This window comes from Magnolia sinica, chromosome 16, assembly GCF_029962835.1.
Source record: "Magnolia sinica isolate HGM2019 chromosome 16, MsV1, whole genome shotgun sequence".
In the NCBI taxonomy this organism is placed as follows: domain Eukaryota; kingdom Viridiplantae; phylum Streptophyta; class Magnoliopsida; order Magnoliales; family Magnoliaceae; genus Magnolia; species Magnolia sinica.
Window position 1 is genome coordinate 62,072,522 of NC_080588.1, and position 27,686 is coordinate 62,100,207.

Genomic DNA, 27,686 nt, shown 5'->3' on the forward strand with positions numbered 1-27,686 from the left:
TTGAACTTGAACCCTATTTTTAGGGCCTGTTTGATTTTCATTGTTTCACCGGGAAAAGGTAAATACCCTGTAAATTGGTGATTATTACCGTTTCGCCTATTTGAATATTCGCGGAGATTTCACTTCTTGGAAACCGGTTCAAAAGTAGTAGTGGCCATTTTAGGACACCATCTAGATGTATATGATATATTTGTTTCGTCCATCCATTTTATCACAACATTTTAAGATATGAGAAGAAAAATGAGTTAGATCCAACACTCAACTGGCTAATACCGAAAGAAACAATGGTCCCAAGAAGTTTTTAACGGTATGTATTTAATTCACATTTTTCTATGGTGTGGTCCCTTGAGAATTGGATGTGCCTCATTTTTTGGCTTATACCATAAATTTATCTGAAATAATGGATGAAAGGTGTGGATATATGATATGCATCGTGGTGGGACCCACAAATGTTTTACAATATTTGCCACATTTACCTCCGAAAAGTAGGCCGTCAAATAAGTTACGGGGAAGTGTGCGGCAACTACGGAGGGAAATAATTATTACCATTTACCCGGTTTTTCCCATTTCCTTGAAAAACAAACAGGCCCCTTAAGGATCACGGTTAAATTTCCAGCCTGACCACCAAAAAGATCAGGTTCAATCTAGCCCTGGCCCAGCCCACTCATGGCAGCATTAGTCTATGATGATTTGAGTTTATTGCATGGGTAATGACAATCACTTACATTACAACATTGCAAACTCACTGTAATACAAATACAACAAAAGCCCAACGAAGAAGAACGACACCCCTCCGAACTCTTGAGTTGTAGGGCCCTTTTTAAAATACAGTTTGTATGATATTCACAGGTCACTTACTCAAGTAGGCGCTTGTGCTTGCACCATGCAATTGCGATGACGTACAGAAATATACTCCCCGTGGCCCCGCCGCCAACGGTCCACAGGAACTCAGGCATGCCAGACTTTTCCTTGTCAAACAGATCAACATTGATGTTCATGCCGAATAGACCAGCCACAACGACAAAGGCACTCACCACAAGGGTCGCGGTAGTCAACATCACTCCCATCTGAAGGAGATGGTTCTGTTTGTCATCCAGCATGATGTTGATGTAATCCTCTGTGTCGTCCACATACTCCCTCAGCTTCAAGGACCACCAAGAAAGCAAAATCTATGAGTGAGAGCTAGGATAGAAGGAAATCTAGACTGTAATGAAACTAGAGCAGTGATGCTTTTGCCAATCTGGGGTATTGCATTTCTTGGCTATGCTATCTGAGATGCTGTTGTCCATCCTTAAATAAATAGTCAAAAGCTTATCACTAAGGCCATTGCTAATACAAGAAAGGAATTGACACTTTCACCCGCGGCCGTTGATTCGCTTCCACCTATTTTCCATTTTAGGCATTGAAATGGTACACATTTTCTATTTAGGAACTGAATGGTACATTCAGATCATTTAAATTCCTAAAATAGAAAATGGGCACAAGCAAATCGACAGGGATGGGTATAAATAATGGTGGACACACAAATGACAGGTTTTACCATAGAGTCAGGAGAGCTGCTAATGGGACATGATTTGTGCAAATGAATTTACATGGGGGCACATGGCAAACCCATACGAGATCTGGAACACTCATCTGGCAGGTCATTCCATACATGAGCTGTGGCAAAAGAGTCACACTGGTTGGACAATCCTAACCGCTCAATTGAGATAGGGCCCAAATCTGGGCAGCGGTCAGTTCTTTCCTTGAGCACTTATGATGCTCCAGCAGGCCTGGACAGTTTTGGCCATGGCCCAGATATTGAGAGTACAGCAATTAGCATTCCTCAAGATAAAATTCCTAGTTGGCAAATACTTACATTAATGAGTCCCATCAATCGTGTGTATATAGAGCTTCTTTAGTTCAAATGACAAAAAAATCAATGCAGTACCAACATGTGGGACAAAATGCATAACCAGAAAAACATATGAAACTAGCAGTCTTCAGATGAAGAAAAAAAAAACTGATTGCCCACGGAACATTTGCACCATTTCTTACTTCGAGTGAGATTTTCACTGCTTCCAAATAATAAAAGAGAGTCATGGATATGGTGCCTGTGTGATTAGAAAATACTTGCAGGTAGACAGTTGTAGAAAGTGAGGCTGCTAATCCCACGTGAGTAGATCCCAGCCCCTTCTGCACAATGCAACATATGCCAACATGGCACACTAACACCAAGCATTTATGCTCTCTGGCCCAAGAATAAGGTTGATGCACTCTTCAGGTGGGCCATATTATGCAAAACAAATGGAGGGGCCCATATTCCAAGTTCTTTTTTTTAGCCATCCAAAAGTTTCATACACTGGCTAACCCCTTATTAGCAGAGCAGCTATTTTTGGGCCAGGGTAGGAGCCTACCTAATGAAGACCTAACATGTAAAGAACTCGTGTCATCTTGGCACATGTAGTGATCTGTAGAGCAGCTTAGATCAACGCATATGTGAAACAAGCAAGCCTCATCAGAACCAAGGAACGAGCTTAAGAAAAATAAGGCACTAAAGCTGTAAGGTCGAGGGGTGCACCGTGGATAGCTTATTCAATGTACCATCTATCTGCACAAAGTAAGCCTCCAAAAGCATTTCAAGCTCCTCCACATCAAGCTGTTTGCTGCCACTGTGCGTGCTACTAGTATGGGTTCGCCCATCTCCACTGAGCATGTTGGATGACGCCAACAAGTGCTCCTGGTTATCAATATTTTGAAGATCACCTTCATAATTGTTGGGTACATCATTCACTTCTGAAGAGATTTCAGCAGGAATCCTGAAAATCATGCAGAAAAATTTGTCTGAAAGGTACTTGAAAAGTGCATAGAAATTGTAATCAATCTACTTAGCCAAGAAGCAATGACAGTTTTCAAAGGGACATCAGCATCCACTACACAACAACAGCCAACGGAGATGGGAGTTCTTGTTACCCACGTTCAGTTTGCAGAAAGCACCTTGCTTTTAGTAAGAACCGCACTAGTGTACCTCAGGCTAGGTATGTACCGGGGTTACTTCTGCAAACTGAGAACCACGTGGGTGGAACTTTCATGAGATCTACCCAGTCACCATCACGTACATTGCCTCTTGTTAATCATTGAACCCAAAAATAACGATAATCCAAAGTTCAGGTATGCACAACATAGGAAACAGTTGGGATGGAACATGGTATTAAAAAATAGATATGTAACAGCCGTTACATAACAGTAATGGTGGGAGCTTTTTCGTGATACAGGGCTGTAATGCATGTTCTGCTAAAAAAAGAGAGCCCTTAATGGCCCAGTAATGGCCGCAATGGTCCATTAAGGGGCCAATATAATTTCTTCCTTCAATTTTTTTTACTGTTACAGGGCTGCAAGGGCCATTACAGTCCATATCATAATGGCCATAAGGCTGACCGTTACAGCAACTCTTACCATTATTGAAAACCTTGGGATGGAATGCTCACCATACTCCCATGGTGTTTGTACGCCATCCAATCCATTCATTGGATGTGCCTCCCCAGGATGTAATAATTAGCAAAAAATCACAGTATTCCAAAACTCAGGATGGGCATACCACATCAAAATAGAGGTTTTAGTTATAATTTTTGTGGGGTGCTCCACATGAGTGTTGCATAAGATGATTTTTAGATCAAGGCCAAACAAGGGGTGGGGTGCATTTCAAGCATGTTAAGTCATTTCTCCTGTGTTAGAGAAAGCAAACTCAGCAGGTACTTGGCATGAGGTACACAAGCATTTTCCTCTTCGTAATGGTGCCGTTTGTGGAGCTCGAAACCTCTGACATATTCTACTTTTGTTTCGAGGTGGTCTCAAGTTCAAGAGTTAACCTCTCCAACTGTACTTTGACAGTTCAGGATTTAAACCCCCCATTTATCAACTTCATAGCCAGGGTCAGCGGGTGTTGCGAGGCAGGTTTACCCTAAAGCACCAAAGCATCCCCCTCTTCGTAGGCAGGCTAACCCTTGCCTATGGAATGGGGTGATTGATAGGTTTAACAGAAAGCAGGCTACTTGGAATGGTAGGCTGCTCTTCCTGGACAACAGAATCACCCTCATCAAAGTGATGCTTGCTATATTTTGCCCATGAAAACCTTGTGTATTTTGGAATGTTAGTCTGCCTATCTTTGTTTTGTCTTTATTAAGATGCCTAGTCAAAGTGGTGGCGGCTTTGGAATCTATTCAAAAGTGGTGTCCATGGAAACCTCGTGAAGAAGCTTGCAAACTTCACCTGGGTGCTTGGACCAAGGTATACAAGCTGATTCGGTGTGGCTGGGCTTGGCTTCTGCAAAAATAGAACTTGCAACTTAGGCCTTTTGGGGAAATGGTGGTGGAGATTGGCGATAGGCCAAATCTCCTTGTTTTGAAACATTTTTGGAGCTAATTACAGTGTGCCAGTCAATGGCTGTGACATCAAAGAGGGTTCCACATACTGCTGGATCTTCAATTTGGAGAGCAATATCAATGACCCAGTTCTACTCTATTGATCATCATAATCATCTAGGAATTTCCCAATTAATTGGGGTCAGCTATATGAATCCTGTTCCGCACTTCCACTCTATCAAGAGCCATATCTTCAGTTAGACCATAGGTCATCAAGTCTTTTCTTACTACATCCACGTCCCTTTGGGCCTTTTCCTTACCCTTTTAGAGACTTCAACTCGAGTCAATAATGAGGCCAAGGTCTGCTCTTGGGAAGATAACTGGTATTCCAAGGTCCCCTTATGAGAGATATATGGAGATATATACTCGACTGCTGACAATAAGGGAGCATCTGTGGACAAAATATTTCCACTGCAGGGGTGGTAAGGTGGTTGGTCTCCTTCCGCCGGAATCTGAAAGATGTCGAGATCAACAGCCTCTAGCACTTACTGACCTGGAAAGAAAGTGTATATGTATCCCTCAAAACTCCACGGAAAGAAGAATCTGGCACCTTTAACCCTTTTTTTTTTTGGGTCAGCTCACTGTCCCATTATCTGACTGGATATGACAAAGAGCAGTTCACGCTGTTTTCTGGCATCTGGTCTTCCACTACTCTTACGAAGGTTACACATTTGTCGGGACAGCCTGCCAGGATAAAATTCTTACTATTGACCTCCTAAAACAACAGATGGATGCTGCTTCCGAATTGTTATGCCAATGAAGGAAAAATAAACTACTTGCTTATCCATTTGTGGGCTGCACTGATTATTGTGGAATGGTTTGGGTTTTCCCTGGCTTAACTGAAGGCTGGCCATCATCCAGTGCAATCTAAAGTCTTGATGTAGGCCCACGGCCCATCTAGGCCCATTGTAGGACCTGCTAATAGTGAAGGCCCATAGCCCACCGTAGGCCTAACATGTGCTGATTATTTACAGATTTGGAGATTATAATTTACTCTCTTCTTTCTTTCTTTTTTTTCTTTTTTTTTTTGTGGGGGGGGGGGTGTAATTTATATGATTGAAGATATGGGCTAGATTTAGAGATTGGAAAACAATAATTCTAGGTGGTCTAATCTAATTGAGTCTTGTTGACAGTCATCTTTAGCTTTCTTCTTTCTTTTGTTTTTGTTGTTATCATGTCTGGGGCTGATGGCCTAGGATTGAAATGGTGATGAGAGTGTCATTCTCAGCTCAGCTTGTTTGTTTGGCTTGCTTTAATGAAATTTGTCATCATTCAAAAAAAAAAAAAGAAGAAGAAGAAGAAAGAAAGAAAGAAAAAGAAAAAAGAAAAAGAAAAGAGTACCTGTCATCATCCATATCAGAGCGAAGAATGCCATCATCCATGCCATCTCTGTCATTTAGAGAAGAAAGAGATGATGACCCATCGAGGGGTTGCTGCAACAGCTTCTCTGTTAAATACATCTCAGCCATATCATCATCATCATCTAGAAGGTGCTCAAGCTCATCCCGGACCTGCAAATTATAGTTGTCAATCATTTATGACAGACAACCTGAAAGCATGAAAAGGAAATAAAAAGATGGTAGATCCTCTATTGGAAGGAAACAGGAAATATTCACCCATCCATTCCCAAGTTCTTTTCAACTCACTAAAAATTTCTCAAGTCAAAGCCACATTCTCAAGTCAAAGCCACATGCCCAAATCAATTTTCTGCATTTTCCAACAAGCTCGTCGAAAGACTATATCCAACATTTACAAATCTATCATTTCAGTACGCAGCTCATGTTTCAAAACGCATCCACACACCATGAAAGCAGTTTGCGCCATTTAAATTAGCAAAACTCAATTTGGAGCCAGAACAGCTGCTTCGAGACTTCTACTCACCTTTAGTAGAAGAAATGACAACCAGATTCACAAATTTACATGATAAATGCAATTGGCTGAGAGATCAGCCCCGGAGACAGAAAAGAAAATTTGAAAGAAAAAAATCCAAATCAGCACATCACTGTTTCTGGTGTCCTAATTTTTTTTAAAAAGTTTCGGTTTTGGGATGGTGAATAGCCAAACAAGCATACATCTCTATATCAAGGGTGCGTTTGGTTGTACCAAATATCATGAGATATCCATGTGCTATCATACTACTATTAAAGCCAAAAGATAGAAAAAGAACACAAACCTTTTGAACACGTCCAGTTATAGCAACCAGCCGGCTTTTTATCTGACGGACACGCTCCAAATTCAGAGTGCTAATCTTTGTAGTCAGCTTATCTAGTGCTGGGTGTGCTTCTTGCTCCAATGTTCTGGCCTGACTCAAGATTATTTATTTATTTTTTAAATAAATAAATAAATAAATAAAACAAGTAGTACAATATTACTACAACCAAAAGTCCTCCACAATATGCAAATACCATCAACTTCCTACCAGATGAAAAACAGCATTTTAAGCTGTTTAAAAAGGCAGTTAAAATAAGCATACATTAAGATAACTGTAAAGCTTCTAAGATGAAAAAAAGGTTTATCCCCAATATAACATATTGATAAAAAGAATATATCAAAGCAACACACAAGAAGCCTTCCTGGTGAAATAGTGGTACAAAGATAAAGTTCAAGTTCCCTGATTGATTGATTAAAACATCATGATGCTAAGCCTAACACATGCATCAATAAAGCAGTGATGAAGTCTATGAACTTCCTACTAATATTTGTTTTATCCATAAACTGTAATTGGGTAAGAAGATCAGGATAGTGAGACTAGGAGAAATGATCTTTCTTTTTTTTTTTTGAAGGTTATAAGTGAATTGAGTTGACTCATATTCTATTGGCTCACAATAAAACATTTAATCCTAAAACATGAAGCACGGACCATGAGTTGAGGCATATTCAATTTATGTATAGAAAAAGAAGCAGAAGTGCAAAACTGTTGTAGCTGGATGCAATTGAAATCTATCTACTGCTAGGTTTAATAGGAAAAAAAAAAACCCTTGGTTTCTGTTTAATAGGAAAAAAAAACCCTTGGTTTCTGTTCAATTATCAAAGTTAAATAAGGTTCAACCCATAACAGAACTTTGAACTCCACAAAACTCTAATTCTAGTCTAAATAGAAAAAGCCAATACAACTAGAATTCCCCAATCCTAGAGACTCCTATGATATAAACCCTTAAACAAAATCAATTAAGTAACTGAGGTGAATCATAATTGACTCTTGAAATAAATAAATAAAATACTAAATAAGATTAGACCATATTAAACAATTAAATCCAAGTCCTACTTTGATAGACCCAATGAAACCATCAACCATGTTCCTAACCTTGTTGCTTAAATTAAACCCATAAAAATAATGTCCAAACAAGCTCATTTTTGTCACTGGAACCTAATTCTAATTGAGTAAATGTCAGAGGATTGGTGTTGTGAGAATATTATTAACTCTGAACCCAAAGTTTTTAACTGTTAAATTGTGACTGCATCATTGTATTTCTATATGTACATGAGTTCCTTTCATTAAGTATGAGGATGAAATAGATGAGGTAGGAAGCTTGCTAGGATTTTACTAAATTTCACGGAACAACTTGAAAACTAGACTGCCACCCATTCAGAATATTAAGATGCCCAAAGGGCCACCAGTTAGAAATATCAGAAGTTCTTCAGACCAACATGGGGCCTGGTCCTGTGAGCATATTTCAGGAATGAATTAAACAATTTATGTGAATATTGGTTCGAATCTATTGTATGGAAACTGCAAACAGTAGCTAGCGGCTGAGGCATGTCACAAATTCACTTAACTTCTGCTTATGCATCATTGATGGTAGGTTTGAAGCCACTGCAGTGTCTTAGAAAGATGCCTGCTATGGTTCATTTCAATGGAAAAAACTTGCCCAATAATTCCCCTGATACTTTTTTTTTCCTTCCCATGATACAGACAAAAACTATTTCCATCTTGATTCTTGATTGTAAATGCCACTCAAGTTTTTTCAGATATGATCAGGACTTGTAGACCCCTTTGCACAACTGGGAAAGATGTAAAGAATCATTTATGTCATCTTATTACTCGTGACGTGAGCCTCACCAACCAGGATGGATGCGGATTGCATAGTGACACTGCCAGTAGTGACTCACTACTAGATGGTGCTCTGTGGGCCCCACCATGATGTATGTATTTTATCCCTGCCGTCCATCCATTTTTCCAGTTCATTTTAGGGCATGAGCCCAAAAAATGAGGCAGATTCAAATCTCAGGTGGACCACACCACAGGAAACAGTGGTGATTGAATGCCTACCATTAAAACTTCTTGGGGCCCACAAAAGTTTTGGATCAAGCTGACATTAGTGGTCCCTTCATCCAAGTCTGTGTGACCTAACCAATAGGTTGGAACTGTTGGATGGCAAATAAACATTACAGTGGGCCCTAGGAAGTTTTTAATGGTGGGTGTTCAATCACCACTGTTTTCCTCTGGCGTGGTCCACCTGAGATTTGGATCTACCTCATTTGTGGAATCATGCCCTAAAATAATAATTCAAAATGGATGGATGGCGTGGATAAAACACACATTATTTTGTGGCCCACAGAGCACCGTCCAGTAGCGAGGTCACTACTGACAGTGTTAGTATGCAATCTGTATCCAACCAGGATATACAAATGACCAAAGTTGGGGGCAATAAAAAGGAAAAAAATAAAAGAAAAGCAGAAGCTTTCACAATTCGGACACATAAATGATCCAGAAATGACAAAACAGATGACAAAGAATCAATTTTTTATCTTCCCCTGCTAACAAAGAATCAATTTTGTCCCCCCCCCCCCCCCCCCCCAAAAAAAAAAAAAAGAAAGAAAGAAAAAAATAGAATAAAAGAAGCATAGTGTAACAACATTTAACAAAGTCATGCAAGCTGAACATCATACTAGGGTGTGTGTCTTTTGCACCCCATAATAAGGGGTGCAAACGCTGCATGAAAAGTTTAGACGATGTCATCCCTTACGTGTCATCAATGCACACCCAAGCCTTCTCCAATGAAACTAATTTCGTTACATCTAGAATTACTAATCATGAAATTTCTTTACACCCCATTTCAGGGACCAATTGATAGGAAATAATACACCCCTATTGATAGCAATAATATAGAAAACCAAATCCTTCCTATTGGTAGGGATTTTACCTCATTGTCTAAGCAACTGCAAGCAGCTTCAAGGCATGCTTCCAATGCGATAAACTCAAATGGAAGAACCCTTGGTCCATTCTCGAAACCAGGTTTACCATCGGCCTTGTTCTTCTCATCTGTCTCTTGGTACCTTGGAAAATCTCCGGAATAATTGAGATTATCAGAACGGCGAGGACTGACCATACTAGACCGTGGCTCCTCTGAATCATATGCGTTCGCCCAGTCTGCATCCCCACCACTGATCATACCTTCCTAAACAATAAATACAGCAACAGAAAGGAAACAATCAAACAAAAGATCATTTGTACAACAAATGAATAATAGATAATTCATGTATCCATGCTGCAACCCTCTCCTTCTTAAAAAATAAAAATAAATTTGAATGGTACTGCAATCCCCTAAAAAAAAGTGCAAGAAGAGAGTGCAATTAAGAGAAGAAATGAAAACCATCAAATTAAAGAAAGTCTAATCCTTTTTTTTTTTAAAACCCAAGGGTTATCCAATCCCTTTTGAATAAAATGAACAGATAGGTTCCCCTCTCTTTTTCCCAAGGTTTGGAATCCAATTCCTCCTGAATAGCATGAGCGTACAGGTTACTGCTTAACCTCAAAATGAGGGGATTTTGAGTAAAGCTTCCATAGCACTGAACAGGCTCTGCAAATCGAAATTCGAATAAGGCCGACCTGACAAGTCCCACCCAACCAGTTCAAAACCCCTGGGTGAGCCCATCTTAGCCCCAGCCTGTCAGCCACCATAATTTTGAGCATTGCATTGCTCAGCTGGCATGAGTCCATTTGCATTTCCACCGTACAAGTGGAGCCATAGTTCAAGGATCCTAACCATCTAAATGTCGGCCCCAACACCATAGGCAGACAACGGTCAAACAGTCACATTGACGGGATGATTAATTTAATTTAATGGATTATCCCTGTTAAGTGCAGGCCATTGTTAATTTTTGTTTTTTAGTATATGTTTGCAGTCTACTGACTATCCAGGTTCGATGGAACCATGGTCCAACAATCCCAACCAAGGTTTCAAGTATCACTCGAAACTGGTACATGTAGCCCGATAGGTACCAGTATTGCCCATGAACGATACAGGTATATTGGCTCCTTGTTGGCCCGAAACAGCCTGACACAAGGCGATACATAATGGTAGTGGTGGCAAATGATATGTTACATAACATACATACTTCAACCTTGATCCCAACCATCATAGTGGGTCTCACCTTGAATAATTGACAGTCACACCGATGAATAGTCCTAAACATCCTATACCAGTAGATTTCTGCCTGGTAATTGTGGGCCCTTGCCTTCTTTGTTTTAACCATGGGGATAGTTGTCGCCGGAATTTGGCGAATAGATATGATTAGTCATCTAGGTGCGCCCACCGATGGACCTGCAAAGAAATAGGAAGATGTACAAACGGGGGTGCCGATGATGGCTGTGGACCCTCTGATGCCTCAGTTAGGGTGGTAGACTTGGATCAAGGGCTTGAATTTGGGTTTTTAGCTTACCCCTCTCATTTAGGGTAGTTGTATTTATAGGGTCCTTGGGCAGTTTCAAAATCATCGTATCTCCATGGGATACGTTGGATACGTCAGGAGGTCCCTATTTGGATGGAAAACTACTCCCGAAAATGTCGTCGAGCCTACCTTAGTCGGCATGATCTTCGACCGGGAAGGATCAACCCGAATCCTTCTTTTCTGTGTTCGGGGAGAGATTCCCTCCTGATTTCTCGTTATGCTCTTGGCGGTGGTCGACCCAGTTAACTCGGGATGTTGAGGAGCTTAGGGCTTGAGCTACTTGCCTTGTGGGTCTTTTGCCTGTGTTTGTAAATGTTCCTGGTGGGATGACTCTTCCCCTACTGAGCTGTCTTTGGACAGCTCAGCTCGGGGGCTCATCTCTTCATCGGGAGAGCTGCTTGTTCTATCTTTGAGCTCTGTGCTTTAATAGCTCGAGCCAGAAACCAATCCTGGTCCTCTAGTCACCTCGGCTTCGAGGCTCTTTGATGGGGACATCCCGCGCACGCCGTCCACACGTGCATGCACACCACCCCTCCATACTCGTACACCAGACTCGTACACCAGAAGGAGGGCCCCACCGTTGATCCGGATCGATAATGATGTCCAGGGAGGGCCTCCTAGCTAGAAGACGAAGTTTTGATTCAAAAGAGTGTGCCCGTTAGTCAAAAAAAGCCCATCATGGGATCTCATGATCGTGGCCCATTAGTCGGATTGATTTCATATTTTCGATTTTGCTTATTGTTATTATTTAAAATATCATGAACGCTTTAGATTTCTTTGTTTGGTTTTTATTTTAGTTTACTTCATCGGCAAGTACTAGGTTGCGAACATGGCGCGAGTTTTTGGATATAGGGTTTTCCCATAAATAGGCACCCCTTGTAGTTCTTTTGATTCATTAAAGATTAATAAAAATTCTGCGTTTTCCTACTCTCTGAGTTGTAAAGCCTAATTGGGTGCGAAGCCTTTCCTTCATCAAAGGGTTAACTACCGTGGTGCGAAGCCATATCTATCCCAATTCGCCCCCATTCATCGTTTATCTCTATTACCCATCTTCTAACATCCCTTCTCTCATCTCACCCCATCATCTACACTTCGAATCAATCATCTATTGTAGCAATTCTCCTCCCCGCAGCAGAATTTTAGAATCTGGCCCTACAGAAGGGCTGAAACTTCGGCGGAGCACCACGCACAAACCGTACATCGGATCGAGATGAGATTTGAGGGTTTTGGAATCCATCCTTGGCCGACTAGGGCCAAGGTGGCCTTTTTCTAAATAGTGGGCCCCACACACGTGCCGCCGGGATCACACGCATGTGCGTCTGGGCCATTGTTGTTGTCCACGCGTGCGGTACTTCTCTGGTTCGTCTCTCTCCTCTCTTTCACTCCGCTTCCACCCAAAATCCCTAAACCTAACCCTAAATTACTCAAATCTCCAATTTTATGCCCCTTTTCTTACCCTAGGGTTCCCTGAATTGAAATTTATGAATCCCTTGTGTTAGGAACTGATTACTATGCATGTGTGGATGATTATTTCTTATCTTTGAGTATCGTTTGGTTCATAATTTTTATTGATCCAGCCCTATCATGTGTAGGCCTGGACTCGCATAGATTCCCCTTAATTTAATGTTTAGACTTTCATGTAGGATATGGAATTTGTGTAATTGTTTCTGAACTAACGTGATCTTAAGCCTAAAATCTCGCATATCATATTTAATTTTCATGTCCTGCATCAAATTTGGTATGAAAGCTTAGGGTTCTTATAGGGGAATACATTACTTGTTTAGGGTTAGTTTGTTTGAGTCCTTCATGTATCTAATCCATCACATGTAGCTTTTAGGAGTCCATAGTCCCTTATTTTGTCAACTATATTGCTGGATTTTAGTAACACTGCATAGTTCCCTCATATAGAGTCTCGTAGAATCATTTAGTCCTATTTAGTTATATATAGTCGTCCTAGAAAGTCTTTAGGTGGAGTTAGCAAGTGTACGCCCACACGTACGGGTTATAGTTTTGGCTAGCACTCTACACTAAACATGGAACAATTGCTAGAGTCACTAAACAAACTGTCCCTACAGATTGAGTCTTGAGGTAAGCGCTTGGAACAGGACATAGATCAACGCCTTGACCAAATAGAGGCCTCCCTCAGGACAAACCCCACCATTAGGAAAGATGGTCAATCTCAGGCAGGTGGCCAGGAGGATAAACCAAAAAATGGAGGTGGCCAAGGAATTAGTCATAGGCGTGCACCTGTACCCCCGCCCCATGAGGGACATCAAGACCATTATTTTGAGGGGTACAACATGTGCGGCCTCGTAGCTAGAGAGAGTGCACCAGAGGCTAGTGTAGAGTTACCTATTGAGGTCATTCCAGTAGTGGATGAGTTCTGTGATATCGTTCCTGATGATCTACCGGATGAATCTCCCCCTAAGAGGGATATAGAGTATACCAGAACATGAGACACCGTAATACCTATAGCCGAGTTTGCGTTTAATAGTTCTGTCGATAGGTCTACAGGTCTCAGTCCTTATGAAGTAGTTACTGGTTATAAACCTGGGAAACCTATTGATCTTATCCCTCTGTCATTGTCCCATAAGTTGTCAGAGCCTGCAAAGTCTTTTGCGCATCACATTCATTCATGGCATCAAGAAATCAGGCAGAAAATCATGACTACTAATGAACATTATTCACTTTCTGCAGATCAACATAAATGTTTCAAGGAATTCAACATAAGGGACTCAGTGATGATCCGCATCAGGCCAGAGCGGTACCCTCAGGGAGCCGTTCGAAAATTATACGCGTATGGCGCCGAACCATTCAAAATTATAAAATGAACCGGTCTCAATGCATATGTGGCAAATCTTCCACCCTCCATGGGAATTAGTTCTACATTCAATGTGAGAGGATCTAGTTGCATTTCAAGGGGCCATTGATGCATTGTCCAGCCTTTTGCCTAACCATCCTATACCCTAGATCTTTCCCTTGATCCATGACCCCCTCCAGACTCATTTTCCCAGCCTCTACGTCCCATTCCTACCCGTCCCGACCCATTTTCCCAGCCTCTACCTCCGATACCTAACCGTCCCGACCCATTTTCTCAGCCTTTACCTCCCATACCTACTCGTCCTGACTATTCTTTCTAGCCTATACCTACCATACCTAAACTTCACACACCCAGAGAAGAAATAGAGGATATCCTGAACCATCAAATAGTTTTAACGTCAGATGGCGGATTTCAAAAGTTCTTAGTCAAGTTGAAGTCACGTCCAGCTTCAACCAATACGTGGCTCACTGAGGAGGAGCTTAAGAGACTTGATCCTTACATCTTGGAGCGGTTCAGGAGTTTTATTTTGCCAGTGGCGAAATCTTCGGAGTCGGGGAGAATTGATGGAGACATCCCGCGCACGCCGCCCACACGTGCACACACACCACCCCTCAACGCTCGTACACCAGAAGGAGGGCCCCACCGTCGATCTGGATAGATAACGACGTCCAGGGAGGGCCTCCTAGCCAGAAGATGAAGTTTTGAATCAAAAGAGTGGGCCCGTTAATCAAGAAAATCTTATCATGGGATCTCATGATCGTGGCCCACTAGTCGGATTGATTTCATATTTTAGCTTTTACTTATTGTTATTATTTAGAATATCATGAACGCTTTAGATTTCTTTGTTTGGTTTTTATTTTAGTTTACTTCATCGCCAAGTAATAGGTTACACACATGGCGCGAGTTTTGGGGTATAGGGTTTTCCTATAAATAGGCACCTCTTGTAGCTCTTTTGATTCATTAAATATTAATAAAAATTCTGCGTTTTCTTACATTCTGAGTTGTGAAGCCTAATTGGGTGCGAAGCCTTCCCTTCATCGAATGATTAACTACGGTGGTGTGAAGCCACATCTATCCCGATTCGCCCTCATCCATCCCCATCTCTACTACCCATCTTCTACCATCCCTTCTTCTCATCTCACCCCATCATCTACACTTCGAATCAATCATCTATTTCAGCAATTCTCCTCCCCGCAGCAGAATTTTAGAATCTGGCCCTACAGGAGGGCTGAAACTTCGGCGGAGCACCACACATAAACCTACATCGGATTGAGCTGAGATTTGGGAGTTTTGGAATCCATCCCTGGCCGACCAGGGCCAAGGTGGCCTTTTTCTGAATAGTGGGCCCCACACACGTGCCGCCGGGATCACACGCACGTGCGTCTGGGCCATTGTTGTTGTCCACGCGTGCGGTACTTCTCTGGTTCGTCTCTCTCCTCTCTTTCACTCCGCTTCCACCCAAAATCCCTAAACCTAACCCTAAATTACTCAAATCTCCAATTTTATGCCCATTTTCTTACCCTAGGGTTCCCCGAATTGGAATTTTTGAATCCCTTAGGTTAAGGACTGATTACTATGCATGTGTGGATGATTATTTCTTATCTTTGAGTATCGTTTGATTCATAATTTTTATTGATCTAGCCCTATCATGTGTAGGCCTAGACCCGCTTAGATTCCCTTTAATTGAATGTTTGGACTTTCATGTGGGATACGGAATTTGTATAATTGTTTCTGAACTAACGTGATCTTAAGCCTGAAACTCGCATATCATATTTAATTTTCATGTCCTGCATCACTCTTCCCTCGTGGTTGGTCGTTCTTCCTGCATGATGGACCAATTTGGTTTTGTGCACAACAAGGATTAATATGATACTCAGGTAGTATATGACACTTGCTAAACAGGCACTCAAAAATTGTAAAAGTGGCATACATTAGCTTAATTTAAATCGACTAAATTGTGGAACCCACTGTTGCTAAGCCCCAAAATCAGCTTGGCGAAAAAATCTTAACATCCTATTTTTAAGCACTTGTTTGTTGAAATAAGACCAATCAATGTTGTCAAATGGCATAAGCAATACTATGCAACCCAAGGGGGCTGTGCGCAATGTTGTCAAATCGCATACGCGATTGCATGAGATCGTTTTTTTTTTTGAAGACACAGGGTGTCCCCACCTCTTTTTTGAAGTGAGACTAATCCCTACGGATACACGCAATCACCAACAACCACGTGTATCAGGTAAAGCCAAGGAGGGGAAACGAACCCTCACCTATAAGGAGCAAACCTATGGTGAAGACCATTCGCCCAAACCTTGTTGGGTAAAAGTGACATACATTAGCTTAATTTAAATCAACTAAATTGTGGAATCCACTGTCGCTAAGCCCCAAAATCAGTTTGGTGAAAAAATCTTAACCTCCTATTTTTGAACACTTGTTTGTTGAAATAGGACCAATCAATGTTGTCAAATGGCATAAGCAATCCTATGCAACACAAGGGTTTTGTGCGCAATGTTGTCAAATCGCATACGCGATTGCATGAGATCATTTTTTTTTAAAAATTTATTTATTTAAAAATTTATAATTTTAAAAAGGAAAAATTGAAAAAAAAATCCAAAAAATCAGAAATTCAGAGAAAATTTGCCTAATTAGTAAGAGTGATTCGATAACTTATTTTACTTATTTCATTGTAATATGAGTGTTTTATTAAGTTATATAGTAAGTTACTTATGTTATATTTATATAAATTTTAACAAAACAATTTACAAGCTACATTAAGAGAGAATTAATTATTAAAAACTCCAAACATAAAGAGAAAGATGAGAGAGAGAGAGAGAGAGAGAGGAATAAAAAAGAGATTTTAAGCTTTATTGTAGAGAATAGTAAAAATGGAGGGGATCTGAGTGCCTATTTATAGGCAAAAGTGACTAAAATTTTTAAAAAATAAAATAAAGTCACGTTGGGCAATATGCGATTGCATATGCAGTATGCAATCGAATACTCGCATATGCAATCGCATATTTCATCGCATAATAAAGTATGCCATGGCATACTTGCTATGATCGCATATGCCGTCATAGCATATGCAATCTCTCGCATACTCGCATATGCTATCGCATATTCATCGCATAATAAAGTATGCCATGGCATACTTGCTAGGATCGCATATGCCATCATGGCATATGCAATCTCTTCACATATATGCACATATGTGATCACATTTGACAACATTACTCATGCGCATATGCAATCATATAATTGCATATGCAGTCACACAACCCCTCGAACTCTTTTTTTTTTTTGGAAAAAAAAAAATCTGAAAAATAAAGGGAAAATGGAAATTTTATATTAAAAATTTATGAAAAAATACTATAAGAGCAGGGAATTGTTTTTATTATTTTATTACCAATTTCATCAAAATTTTGTTATATTTATTACATCTATTAGACTATGAGACTAACAAATCAACTAATAAGTACTCGAATGAATACATATGCTAAAACATGTATTAGAGTATTAGAGTGAGAGAGAACAAGAGAGTTAAGAGAAATCGAGAGAATATATTTTAAAGAAGAGAGTGGGAGAGAGTAAGCAAGTAAGCAAGAGTTAAGAGATTGTATATTTGTATCAGAGTGAGAGCGAAAGAGTAAGAGTAACAGAGCAATAGAATAAGAAAACAGAGGGAGTGGGAGTGCTCATTTACAGGCAAAAAGGGAGATAAATGGAAGAAAAAAATGCGATGGCATAATCGCATAATCATGGCTTATGTAGTCACATGCGACCATATAAAGCCCAACGGTCCAAAAACCGCATATGCCACTATGAAACATGCAGTCTGTCCTCCCAAAATGACATATGCACACGCGTATGACAACATCGAGACCAATGGTCATTTTGCATTTTTAACCATCCAATAAATGTCGATCAATCCAATAGTTAAATAATGAAACACGCATAATTGTTTGTTCATGATATGTCTAAACTAATTGGTATAAGGCTTAGATGATAATGATATGTCTAAACTGGGAACCATAAATTGGGCTATTTAATTTGGCTTAATTGCATGATTCACATGTAATTTCCAACTAAATTTGAAGTGCTTATGAATCATCCATCAGACTCTTCAAAAGTATCAAAGTATTTCTCTTTAACCATCTATACGCAAGGCACTGATTGGACAGTTAGGATTGTCCAATCACTGTGATTTCTGGACTACTGCCAATCCATTGTTGTCCAGCACCTGAGTGCACCCATCACTGGAAAATTTTATTTTTGTTTCAACCATCTGTTTGCAGGACACAGCTCTGGCAGTTAGGATTGACCGGTCGCTGCGTGACTAGACACTCTTAACCATCCAATTTTAGGCTCTTCTTTCGCAATTTTCCAATCAACAGATGGAACGGCTAGGATCATCTGACCAAACTGATTCTCAGGAACTAAACACAATTCAAGGTGCAGCCTACTGAAAGGATGGTCCAAATTGATAATCAGACCTTTCCTTGTTACAGACAATCACAACCGTCCACTTATTCTTTTCACCAAACATTGTTTGGATGGATGGATCCTCCAATCCATCTAAATTTTATGCTGTGACCACATAAAGTGCCCTGTGGAACGATCGGACGGTCCAGATTGCCTACTTGTAAAAACTAACCACAAACCCTAACATCAAAGATTTATTTTTTTTTGAATTTGTTTATTCTTTAATTTTTTTAAATCTCCCCATCATTAAAATAAGAAAAACGTAGAATTTTAAAAGTTAAAAAAGAAAACCTGATTTTTGGTAGTGGCGTGGTGGAGACGCACGAGGCGCCGCTGCAGCTCGTCGACGAACGGAGTAACCGTCGGCTCCTTGGAATTCAGCAGCAGAACCTCCTGAGCTGTGATGATTGCCTTGATATGCTCGAGGTTGATGACGATGGCCTTCTCTCGGCCGAGGACGGTGGAAGGGTACGAGAGCAAGGGATCTAGGATTCTAAGGTCGCGTGCCGGAAGACCCGTCCGGCGCATGATAGCGTGCTTCCCTACTTCAACGACCTGCGTCTGGCCCGTCACGTCGAGGAGGAGCCATTGTCGGACCCCGAAGCCTTTCTTCCTGAGAGTGAGTCCAGGGCCGATCCGAACCGGGTCCATGGCCTCGTCCTCGACCGGGGTCACGCCGGGCCTGGAAAGCGGTCGAGGAGCTTTTGCTCGCATCGCTCGCTCTCCTTCCATTCCATAACTTACCGACAGACGTAGATGGGACAGAGATTGGGAATTTTCGGGCATTGCATTACATACGCGGATTCGTCTCGTGCTAGGAACGGGCAGGGGTTTTTAGTGGCTACCATGATGTATAGGTTTTATCCACACCGTCTATCCATTTCCCCGTATCATTTTAAAGTGAATTATTAAAAATGAGACAGATCCAGCCCTCAAGTGGACCACACCACAGGAAGAAGTGGTGATAATAATGCTCACCGTTGAAACTTTCTGAAGACCCACCATGATATTTATTTTCCATCCAAGCTATTCATAAACTCACATAGACCTGGATGAAGGGAAACAACAAATATCAGCTCGATCCAAAACTTCCGTGGACCCAAAGAAGTTTTCAACGGCAAGAGTTTAATCCCCATTGTGTGGTCCACGATGTCTTATATTCTCCTAAGTTGTGAACATATACTTTAAAATGAAACAGCGAAACAAACAGACGGTGTGGATAAAATCCATACATCACGGTGGCCACTTAAACTACCTGTCCGTTCTTAGCTGGGAACGGCGGGGTTAGGACGCAATCCGCGTTCGTTCATGCATCACATGTTCTTCGATGCCTATTGTCAGAAGCGGATTGCCTGTTGAACCCTGCCAATGCCTCGTGAGCCCGAAGATGAATTATAACCAAATCTACCACACCTTGTGATTTGAACGTTGAGCATTAAAATTTTCTTAAGCCCACCTTATGGGGTGTTTGGCGCATGGTATTGGGAAGGATTAGGTGGGGATGGGATTAAAAAAAAGAAGTAATTATTACTTATGGCAGGGATGGTCCCTGTTGTTCCTATCGGATAAGCTTAACTCCATGCTCTGTTTGTAATAAGGTGGTACATTGAGTGGATATACATACCATCATTTGAAACTACTGAGAATAACACACACACACACACACATATATATATATATATATATATATATATATATATATATATATATATTATATCCAAACTGCTCATCTGTTTTATGACCTCATTTTATGGCATGGGCTTAAAAATGAGGTCGATCCAAAACTTATATGGCCCCAAAGAACTTTTCAACGGTAGGTATTCAATTCCCGCTACTTTCTATGGTGGGGTCCACTTGAGCTTTAGATCTACCTGATTTATTGGCCATGCTCTAAAATGATCTTGAAAAATGGGTGGATGGTGTGGATATAGCCCACACATCATGGTGGGACCTACACAACTTGCTAACATTGAGTAGAATTGGCATGGTCCGAATGCGTTTCCATCTAATCTAATTCCTAAGCTTTTCCATTCTTCCCAAACATTGAGTGGAATTGCCACGGACCAAATGCAATTCCATCCTATCTAATACCATGCGAAAAGCACCCCCTTAATGTTTATTTGCCATCCAACTGGTTGGTAAGGTGACACTGACTTAAGCAAAAGGAAATTGGATAACAAACACACACACACACACACACACACACACACACACACACACACACATATATATATATATATATAGTCTTCAGGAACTTTTCATGGGTAGACCATTCAAACCTTATTATTTCCAACCGTGTGGTTTAGGTGAGATTTGTATCTACTTTATTTATCATGATGCCCTAAAATTAGGTGGTAAAATGGATTTAAGCATGAATATAAAAAGCATACACATTACTGTGAGCCCCACAGTTTTAGAAGCCGCTTGTTGTTATTCGGAAGCGGATTGCCCAGTATTCCATGGGGGCAATACATATGTCAGGTAATAAATCTACTGTGTCCATCTGTTTCAAAATGGCACAATAGGACATGATTCTAAAAATTAGGTAGATCCAAAACTTATGTGGATCACACCACACGAAACAATGGGGTTTTAATGCCTATGGGTGACAAAAGTTTTGTATCGGGACAATATTTGTTACTAAAGTTTATTTGAGTCATAATAACTCATCTGGACTTGAGTTTTTAATTTGCTTGATTTTTAGGGAGTGTTTGGATCATAAGTTAAGCTACTTATGCCTCAAGTAGTTTACTGATGTAAAGCAGGTCACGGACACTTTCATGTCCAAGATGAACCAGAGAAGGCATAATCGGAGGAGGAAGTCATCAAGACCGTCAGAACCTTAAAACAAGTATATCTCCCAAATCAGAATGAGTTATTCGATGTACCATATATGATTTTGGGGTAGGACAAGTTATTTTATTTCCGTTTTTACCATTTTCAATAAGTTTTGGTTTGATTGTAACTTTTTATCAGTTGGGCTTTAGGTTGTGTCTAACATGAAAAGTGTTTATAAAAATTAGGAGAATAACGTGGTTAAGCCACATAGGACACTTATAGTAAGTTACGAATTTTAGAGAGTTTTAGTTTTACTTTAATTTCGAAACTTCTTACAAGGCTTGGTATCCCTATTTAAAGGGTTGTAGACTCGTTTATTTCAATCAATCAATTTATGAATTTTCATGAATATCATTTATATTTTCTTGCTTTTTCGTCGTGGATTTAAGAAGTCTCTGTGAGGAGTCCAGAGAAGCTTCGAGGATCCGAAGTAGTTATCATCAAGGAAGATGGTGATCGACTTCATCACGTTCATCCCTCCATCACTTATTTTGGTTTCTACTTGTTAAGTTGAAGTGCTTAATTTTAATTTTAAAAAAAATTACTTATAATTGATCTTAAACCAAACTTATCTCAAATAAGTTACTTATCTACAATCGTAAGTAGAAAAAGTAACTTACCTAATGGTATCCAATAGGGGCCTTAGAATCATGTCCTATTGTAGTCTTTTAAAACATATGGATGGAGTGAATTTTATGAACATCTTTGTAGGCTTCACACAACTTCGGTTACAATTGTATCTTTGTACCTGTGGTCATAGGCAATTTGCTTCCGAATAGAGACATGGGAGTTACATGATACTCAGAAATGGATGATTGTTGAGAATTCCTTTTATGGTGGTTAAATTAAAAAATCACATGTTTTTTTTTTAAAAAAAAAATTCAAAACCAAATTGTTCTTCCTCTAAATTTCTTTTTAAATTTGTGATGTATTGGTGATGAGTGATTTCTTATTAGTAATAAACTAATTAATTAGTTTGTTTAATTGTACAAGTATTACCCTGCAGTCATATCATGCTTTGGTGATGCAATTGCCAAGCAAATTCGATGAGGTCAAGTTAAAACATAAAACTCGAGAAAATAATATTGATGCAAATGAAATGTTATAGTTATTGTCAGGATTTCAAATCATCATAGAATTTGAAGGAAGAACAGTAGTTATTTAAAAAAGGTTGTTGCCTTTGGTCTTCTAAAGAAAATTGGTTGATGAAATTTGTTAAGTTGACATAAGCAATGATGCTTGAAGAACTCTAATCATAAGTTACCTACAATCACCACGGGAAAAAAGTCGGGCAAAACATTAAGAGGACGCTTGTAAATTATATATAAATCGATGATGAACTATATCTAAAAGAGACCGATGGAGTATTGTTGCGATGTGTGAGCAAAAAAAAAAAAAAATCTATGTTGGCTATGGGTGAAGTGCATGAAGGAATTTGTGGAGCACAGTAGGTCAGAAGGAAATGAAGCGTACACTTCGATGTTGTGAGTATTTCTGAACAAGCATGTAAGCCGATTATAACCAATATGCTAAAAGGTATGAAGCATGTAAAAAACATGTGTTGATATAACATGTGTTTGCAACCGAATTACATCCTATTGTCAAACATTGGCCATTCCGAGGATGGACTATGGATTTGATAAGAAAAATTTATCCTCATTTGTCTAAAGGACATAACTTGATTATTGTGGCTACTGATTACTTTACCAAGTGAGTAAAAGCAAAACCTATGTCGGGAATCGATCATCAAGAGATTATTGAGTTCATCGAAACTCATATAATTCATTGATTTGAGATTCGTAAGTCGATGATTATGGACTGAGGGGCAACTTTTTCATCCAAGAAAGTCAAAGTGACAGATGATCGATATTGAATTGAACCGTTGCATTCACCGCCTTACTATGCTCAGGCTAATGGTCGGGCTGAAGCTAGTAATAAAGTTATTTAAAATATTTTACATAAGATGATCAATGAAAATCTAAAAGAATGACATATTAATCTATCTGAAGTTCTTTGGGCTTATCGCAACTCGTTTCGAACATGCATAGGGATGAGTCTATTTAGACTTGCATATTGATATGATATTGTTTTACCTTTGGAGGTGATTATGAAATCATTACAGGTAGCCCATCAAGTTAACTTGACGTCGGCCGAGTTAAAAAAAGTTATGCTGGTTGAGCTCGAGGAAATACGGCTAAAGGACTTAAATTTCATTATGTTAAAAAAGGCTAGGGTTGCTCGAGCATACAATAAGAAAGTGAAAAAAGAAGGCTTTTGGAGAATGTGATATAGTTTGGAAAGTAATAGTCTCTTCAAACTAAGGATGCTGAGTTTCATAAATGGTTGCCTACATGGGAAAAACTATTTACAGTGATAAAGGTTTTCCATGGAGGAGCTTATATCCTTTGTGATATTAATAAAAAGATAGCTAAAAAAATGGATAAACAATTGATTATTGAAAGTATATTATCCTTGCCCGTAGGAGATATGGGAAGATTAGGCCAAGAGATAATTAGAATAGTTACAAATAATGTGCAAAGATCGAAATCAGTCGAAAGACAGGAGTAAGCAAAATATATATATATATATATATATATATATATATATATAACACTATAAGGCCAAGAATAATAACAAAATGCGGTCAGGGCCGATTACATATTTTTATATAGAGAAAATAAAAAAGAAGCAAAGAGAAAAAGAAGGGCAAGGCCAGAATGCAATTCAGGCATAAGCAACCTTTATCTTATCAAATTCCTTAACAGCATAATCCCTGATGAGTTCAACCATTTTCCTTTGAGCCTTTTAGGGCTATCCACTTTCCAGAACACGGTCGAGGAAGCATAGAATTTGACCGATGCACCAATCGATGACATCATCTTTGTGCTCTACCTCTCTCTTTCGTTCACCGCTCTTGTGCAACTGAGCTTGATAAAGGTCAATATGAGAGTTGATGAAATTAAGAAGAGTCTCGATATAATTTGAGCACCTTCCAGGGTAGATGCTTTCAGTCTCCTAGAGGTCATCATCAACCTATTTGCACTGAACTTGTATAGTTTTCAACATCATTTTGTTTAAATGATATTGTCAAGTCCAGTGCAAGCGATTATACCAATCCCAATTGTATTGATCGGAGAGTATGTTCATTTTTCTGTGAATGACAGTGCTCTCATTTGCATGAACATCAAAAGTTTCCAAATCCTTTTCGGCAACGAAGTATGCATCACCGAATTGCTGGAGTTTGGTTAAAGTATCTAGGAGTTTGTTCAAAGGAATATCATCGTGTGCAGTCATTTGGATGTCATAAACGAAAGGATAAATGTCATACTGAAGGTTGGAGTGAGCAAAAGCGTTGATATCAAGGGATATGATTTTCATCAAGAAGATTTGAGGCCCATCAATAAGAGACATAGGTATAACAACTATTGATATGAGAAAGCAGGAGCTTTTGAAGATTGGAAGTAAGGAAGCTTGAGTGTGTAGGAGGAAAGTACTGATAACTCCTTTGTATAGGCACTCGGATAATCATGCTTGAAGATAAGGCATCATGATGTCGAAACACCCTATTAATGGCATGAAACGTTCATTAGGAAGAGGGAACAAACAGACACATAACTTCTCATGTATGTGTCATGTCATCAATACAATTATGTCATATATGCAGAAGAAAAAGAGAGAAGAAAAGTCAAAGTATTGGAGATAATGTAAGAACAAAATGGAAGAAAATATTCTAAATGATTGTATTAAAGATAAGAGGAAGTACAGATCAACATCAGATAAACACAAAGAATTAAAATTCAAAGTGAGAAAAGAGGTAATCTCTTCTTGAAGCTTCGATCGTCTAGTGTCTTACTGATGAATAATAGTTTTGGTCTTAACTTCTGAGCATATTATTTGATTAATCAATGGAATGTGCTCTTCCATATAGTTGCCTAATTTATTGATTTCAACCTTTTGACCATATCTACGCTCGGTCAAAAGTTTTTCTTATTCTTTTAGTGCTTTCAGTTTGTCCTCCATTATCGAGATTTGAGCCTTCAGATCGATTAGAGTCGCGTCTGACTCCTTCAAGTTACTATATACAATATAAAGCTGTTCTTTAGCAATTGTGATCTCGGTCATTCAAGGGAGATGATTGAATGCGTAGATTAAAGTTTATTGACCACATCAATTGTGTCTTGATGCTCGTGAATTAGACTCAAAAATTCAGTGCAGGCATTTTGGTTAATAGAGACTCATCGAACTAAGTGAGAGTTTGGTACCGATGAATGAAAAGGTTGAGTCTCTCGATTAATCCCAATGAAATGATGTCAGCAGCACCAAAGTGAATGAGGACTCATAATTCTTCTTGAAGCTATTGAATTTCTGTTGAAGATGCAGGGGATTTGGCTACTAGAATATCATGAGGAAAAGCCTGATCGAAAGACAATAAAATCTCTTCCCCGAAAAGGAGGTCCTAAGAAGAAGAAGAAGAAGATGGGGCACGAGAAGTATCGACCGATGCGGCTAGAGAAGTGGAGACGTCAACTGCAAGAATCTCTATAGGTACAACTTGATCAGGAGAGACTTTAGTTGATCGAGATATTTCCTCTTCTAATACTTTTACTTCGTCCAAAGGAACCATCCTGTGTTCATCGACCGGAGTAGGGTCTACTTGATCGGTCGGTTTTGGGGACGAAACATGCTGAATGAAAAATACAAGAATTGCGGAAGAAGAGGTTGTCAGTGCTACCGATTCCACAACTCCCTAATCTTGATTGGGTGCGAGCAACAAGGTTATAGAGTGTAAAAGGAAACCAAAGGATTCCACATGTTGATATATTATTACTTCTTATTGAGTTTGTCCTTTTGGCTGATTTTTCAGTCGGCAAACGTTGCTCATAGCCTCTTTCGAATCGAAAACTTTAAGTCTTTCTGTAAGAGGTTGAGCAGCATGAACTGAAGTATCTGGGATGAAATGTCTCGGCTTGAGGAGGTGGCATAGAGACAAGCTTTTCAGAGCTCGAGAGTTCTCTGGTTACTATGAAAAGAAGGGAGAAAGTAAAAAAAAAACAAAAATGATGGATTGCAAAATAATTAAAAAGAAAAGAATATGAACAACATCCACTTAAATTTGATTGAACAATGGCGCTAGTAAATCAGTTGACCGCTGGTGAAATTTTGGTGGGATCGACGACCAAAGTTAGAGCTCGGTTGGAACGTGGAAAAGAGGGAAGATTAAGATGATATGGCTTGAGGAATCCATCAAAAGGAAGATTATGATAATTTAATCTTTCATTTTTTCTTGGCCACTTATTAAAAACTCTATTGAAGTGAGCATCTTTGTATCTCTTATACACTTTTTTCATATCCTAAGAATATTGTGAAGGAGGAATACTTGGCTAAAACTTGGTTTGTAATATTTTTTAAAGATGTAATAGCCTTGGTCGAAGAATAAATACTTGGAGCAGATCAACCAAAAGTTGTAAGAGATATAGGACGAGGAGCTAAAAGAGGCCCGAGCTTAGAAATTTTCAAAATGGTTGGAGGAGTTTACGTATAGGGATTCAAGTAGTTGCCAAAACCACTTTAAATGAACGTGCAATTGTGGTCTTTTGACGCTTCAGTTCATGTTGAGTTGGCTCGACAGTTCTTATTAACACGAAAGAAGAAGGTTCGACCATCTTTATTAGTGTTAGGGATGGGACGGTCGATGTGACCGAACTCATTTTCTTTGATCGTGTCTTTCTCTAGACATGAGATGTGGTCGATTTAGGTGCTATCAAATTTTTGGTACCTTATTTAGTTGTCTTCTTCTTTTCAGCCATAGGTTTTTTCACTTTGGATAAAGGAGAAAGTTAGATGATGATCAATTCATGGGCCCACTAACCAAAGTCTCGTAATAGTTTTCCCAACAAGAGTGAAATGAATCTACCTGGTGAGAACAGTTGATAAATGGGGGGAGCATGAAAGAAGAGCTTATAGAATTAAACAATTTGTGGTGAGTTTAAAATGTGTTGATCAAATCCGCAATTGGTCGATGAATATGAGGTTGATTGCAAGTTGGGTGAATAAATGAAAAAGGAATGTCTTGGGCTAAACCAAATTGAAGAACAAGAAGATTAGGGCAATATTCTTCGATTCCAGCCTTGACAGTAACACATGTGTCTATTGTGCCGCCGTACGGAAGGTCTTTACAAATTAAATAATTTCCTAAGTAGCATCTCTGAGACTTTCCTTCTCGACATCGGTCGGCTTATAATCTTCTGTGAACCAGGTTAGGTCGAATCCTTTATTTTTAAATGGACAAAAAGAAAGGATGAACTTATCAAGGTTTAAAGAAAGGAAGAAACTCATATATTCGACAAAGGAATGGTTACTTTTAGGGCAGAGGATGTTACAGTGATTAAAAGAAGTGGATTTTATATCAGTTGGAACATATTTAACGAATTTTACTCCAAAATATTCATATAACCACATCTGGACAGGCTAGATAGGTC

The 27,686-nt window shown here is 39.5% G+C and overlaps 1 protein-coding gene across 3 annotated transcripts; it reads right to left on the reverse strand.

Annotated features, from left to right (window-relative positions):
- Nucleotides 1-710: 710 nt before the first annotated feature.
- Nucleotides 711-19,170, reverse strand: LOC131228604 (magnesium transporter MRS2-3). Of its 3 annotated transcripts, none has more exons than XM_058224371.1 (6): nt 18,661-19,170; nt 9,545-9,799; nt 6,574-6,702; nt 5,742-5,911; nt 2,561-2,798; nt 711-1,142 (listed from the first exon to the last, which is right to left on the reverse strand). In XM_058224371.1, exons 1-6 carry the CDS (start codon nt 19,153-19,155, stop codon nt 855-857), a joined length of 1,575 nt encoding a protein of 524 aa, XP_058080354.1. In that variant the 5' UTR covers nt 19,156-19,170; the 3' UTR covers nt 711-854. The 3 variants fall into 3 exon arrangements, with proteins under 3 accessions (XP_058080354.1, XP_058080358.1, XP_058080357.1); XM_058224375.1 differs by lacking the exon at nt 711-1,142 and adding an exon at nt 1,171-1,290; XM_058224374.1 differs by lacking the exon at nt 711-1,142 and adding an exon at nt 1,320-2,450.
- Nucleotides 19,171-27,686: the final 8,516 nt, after the last annotated feature.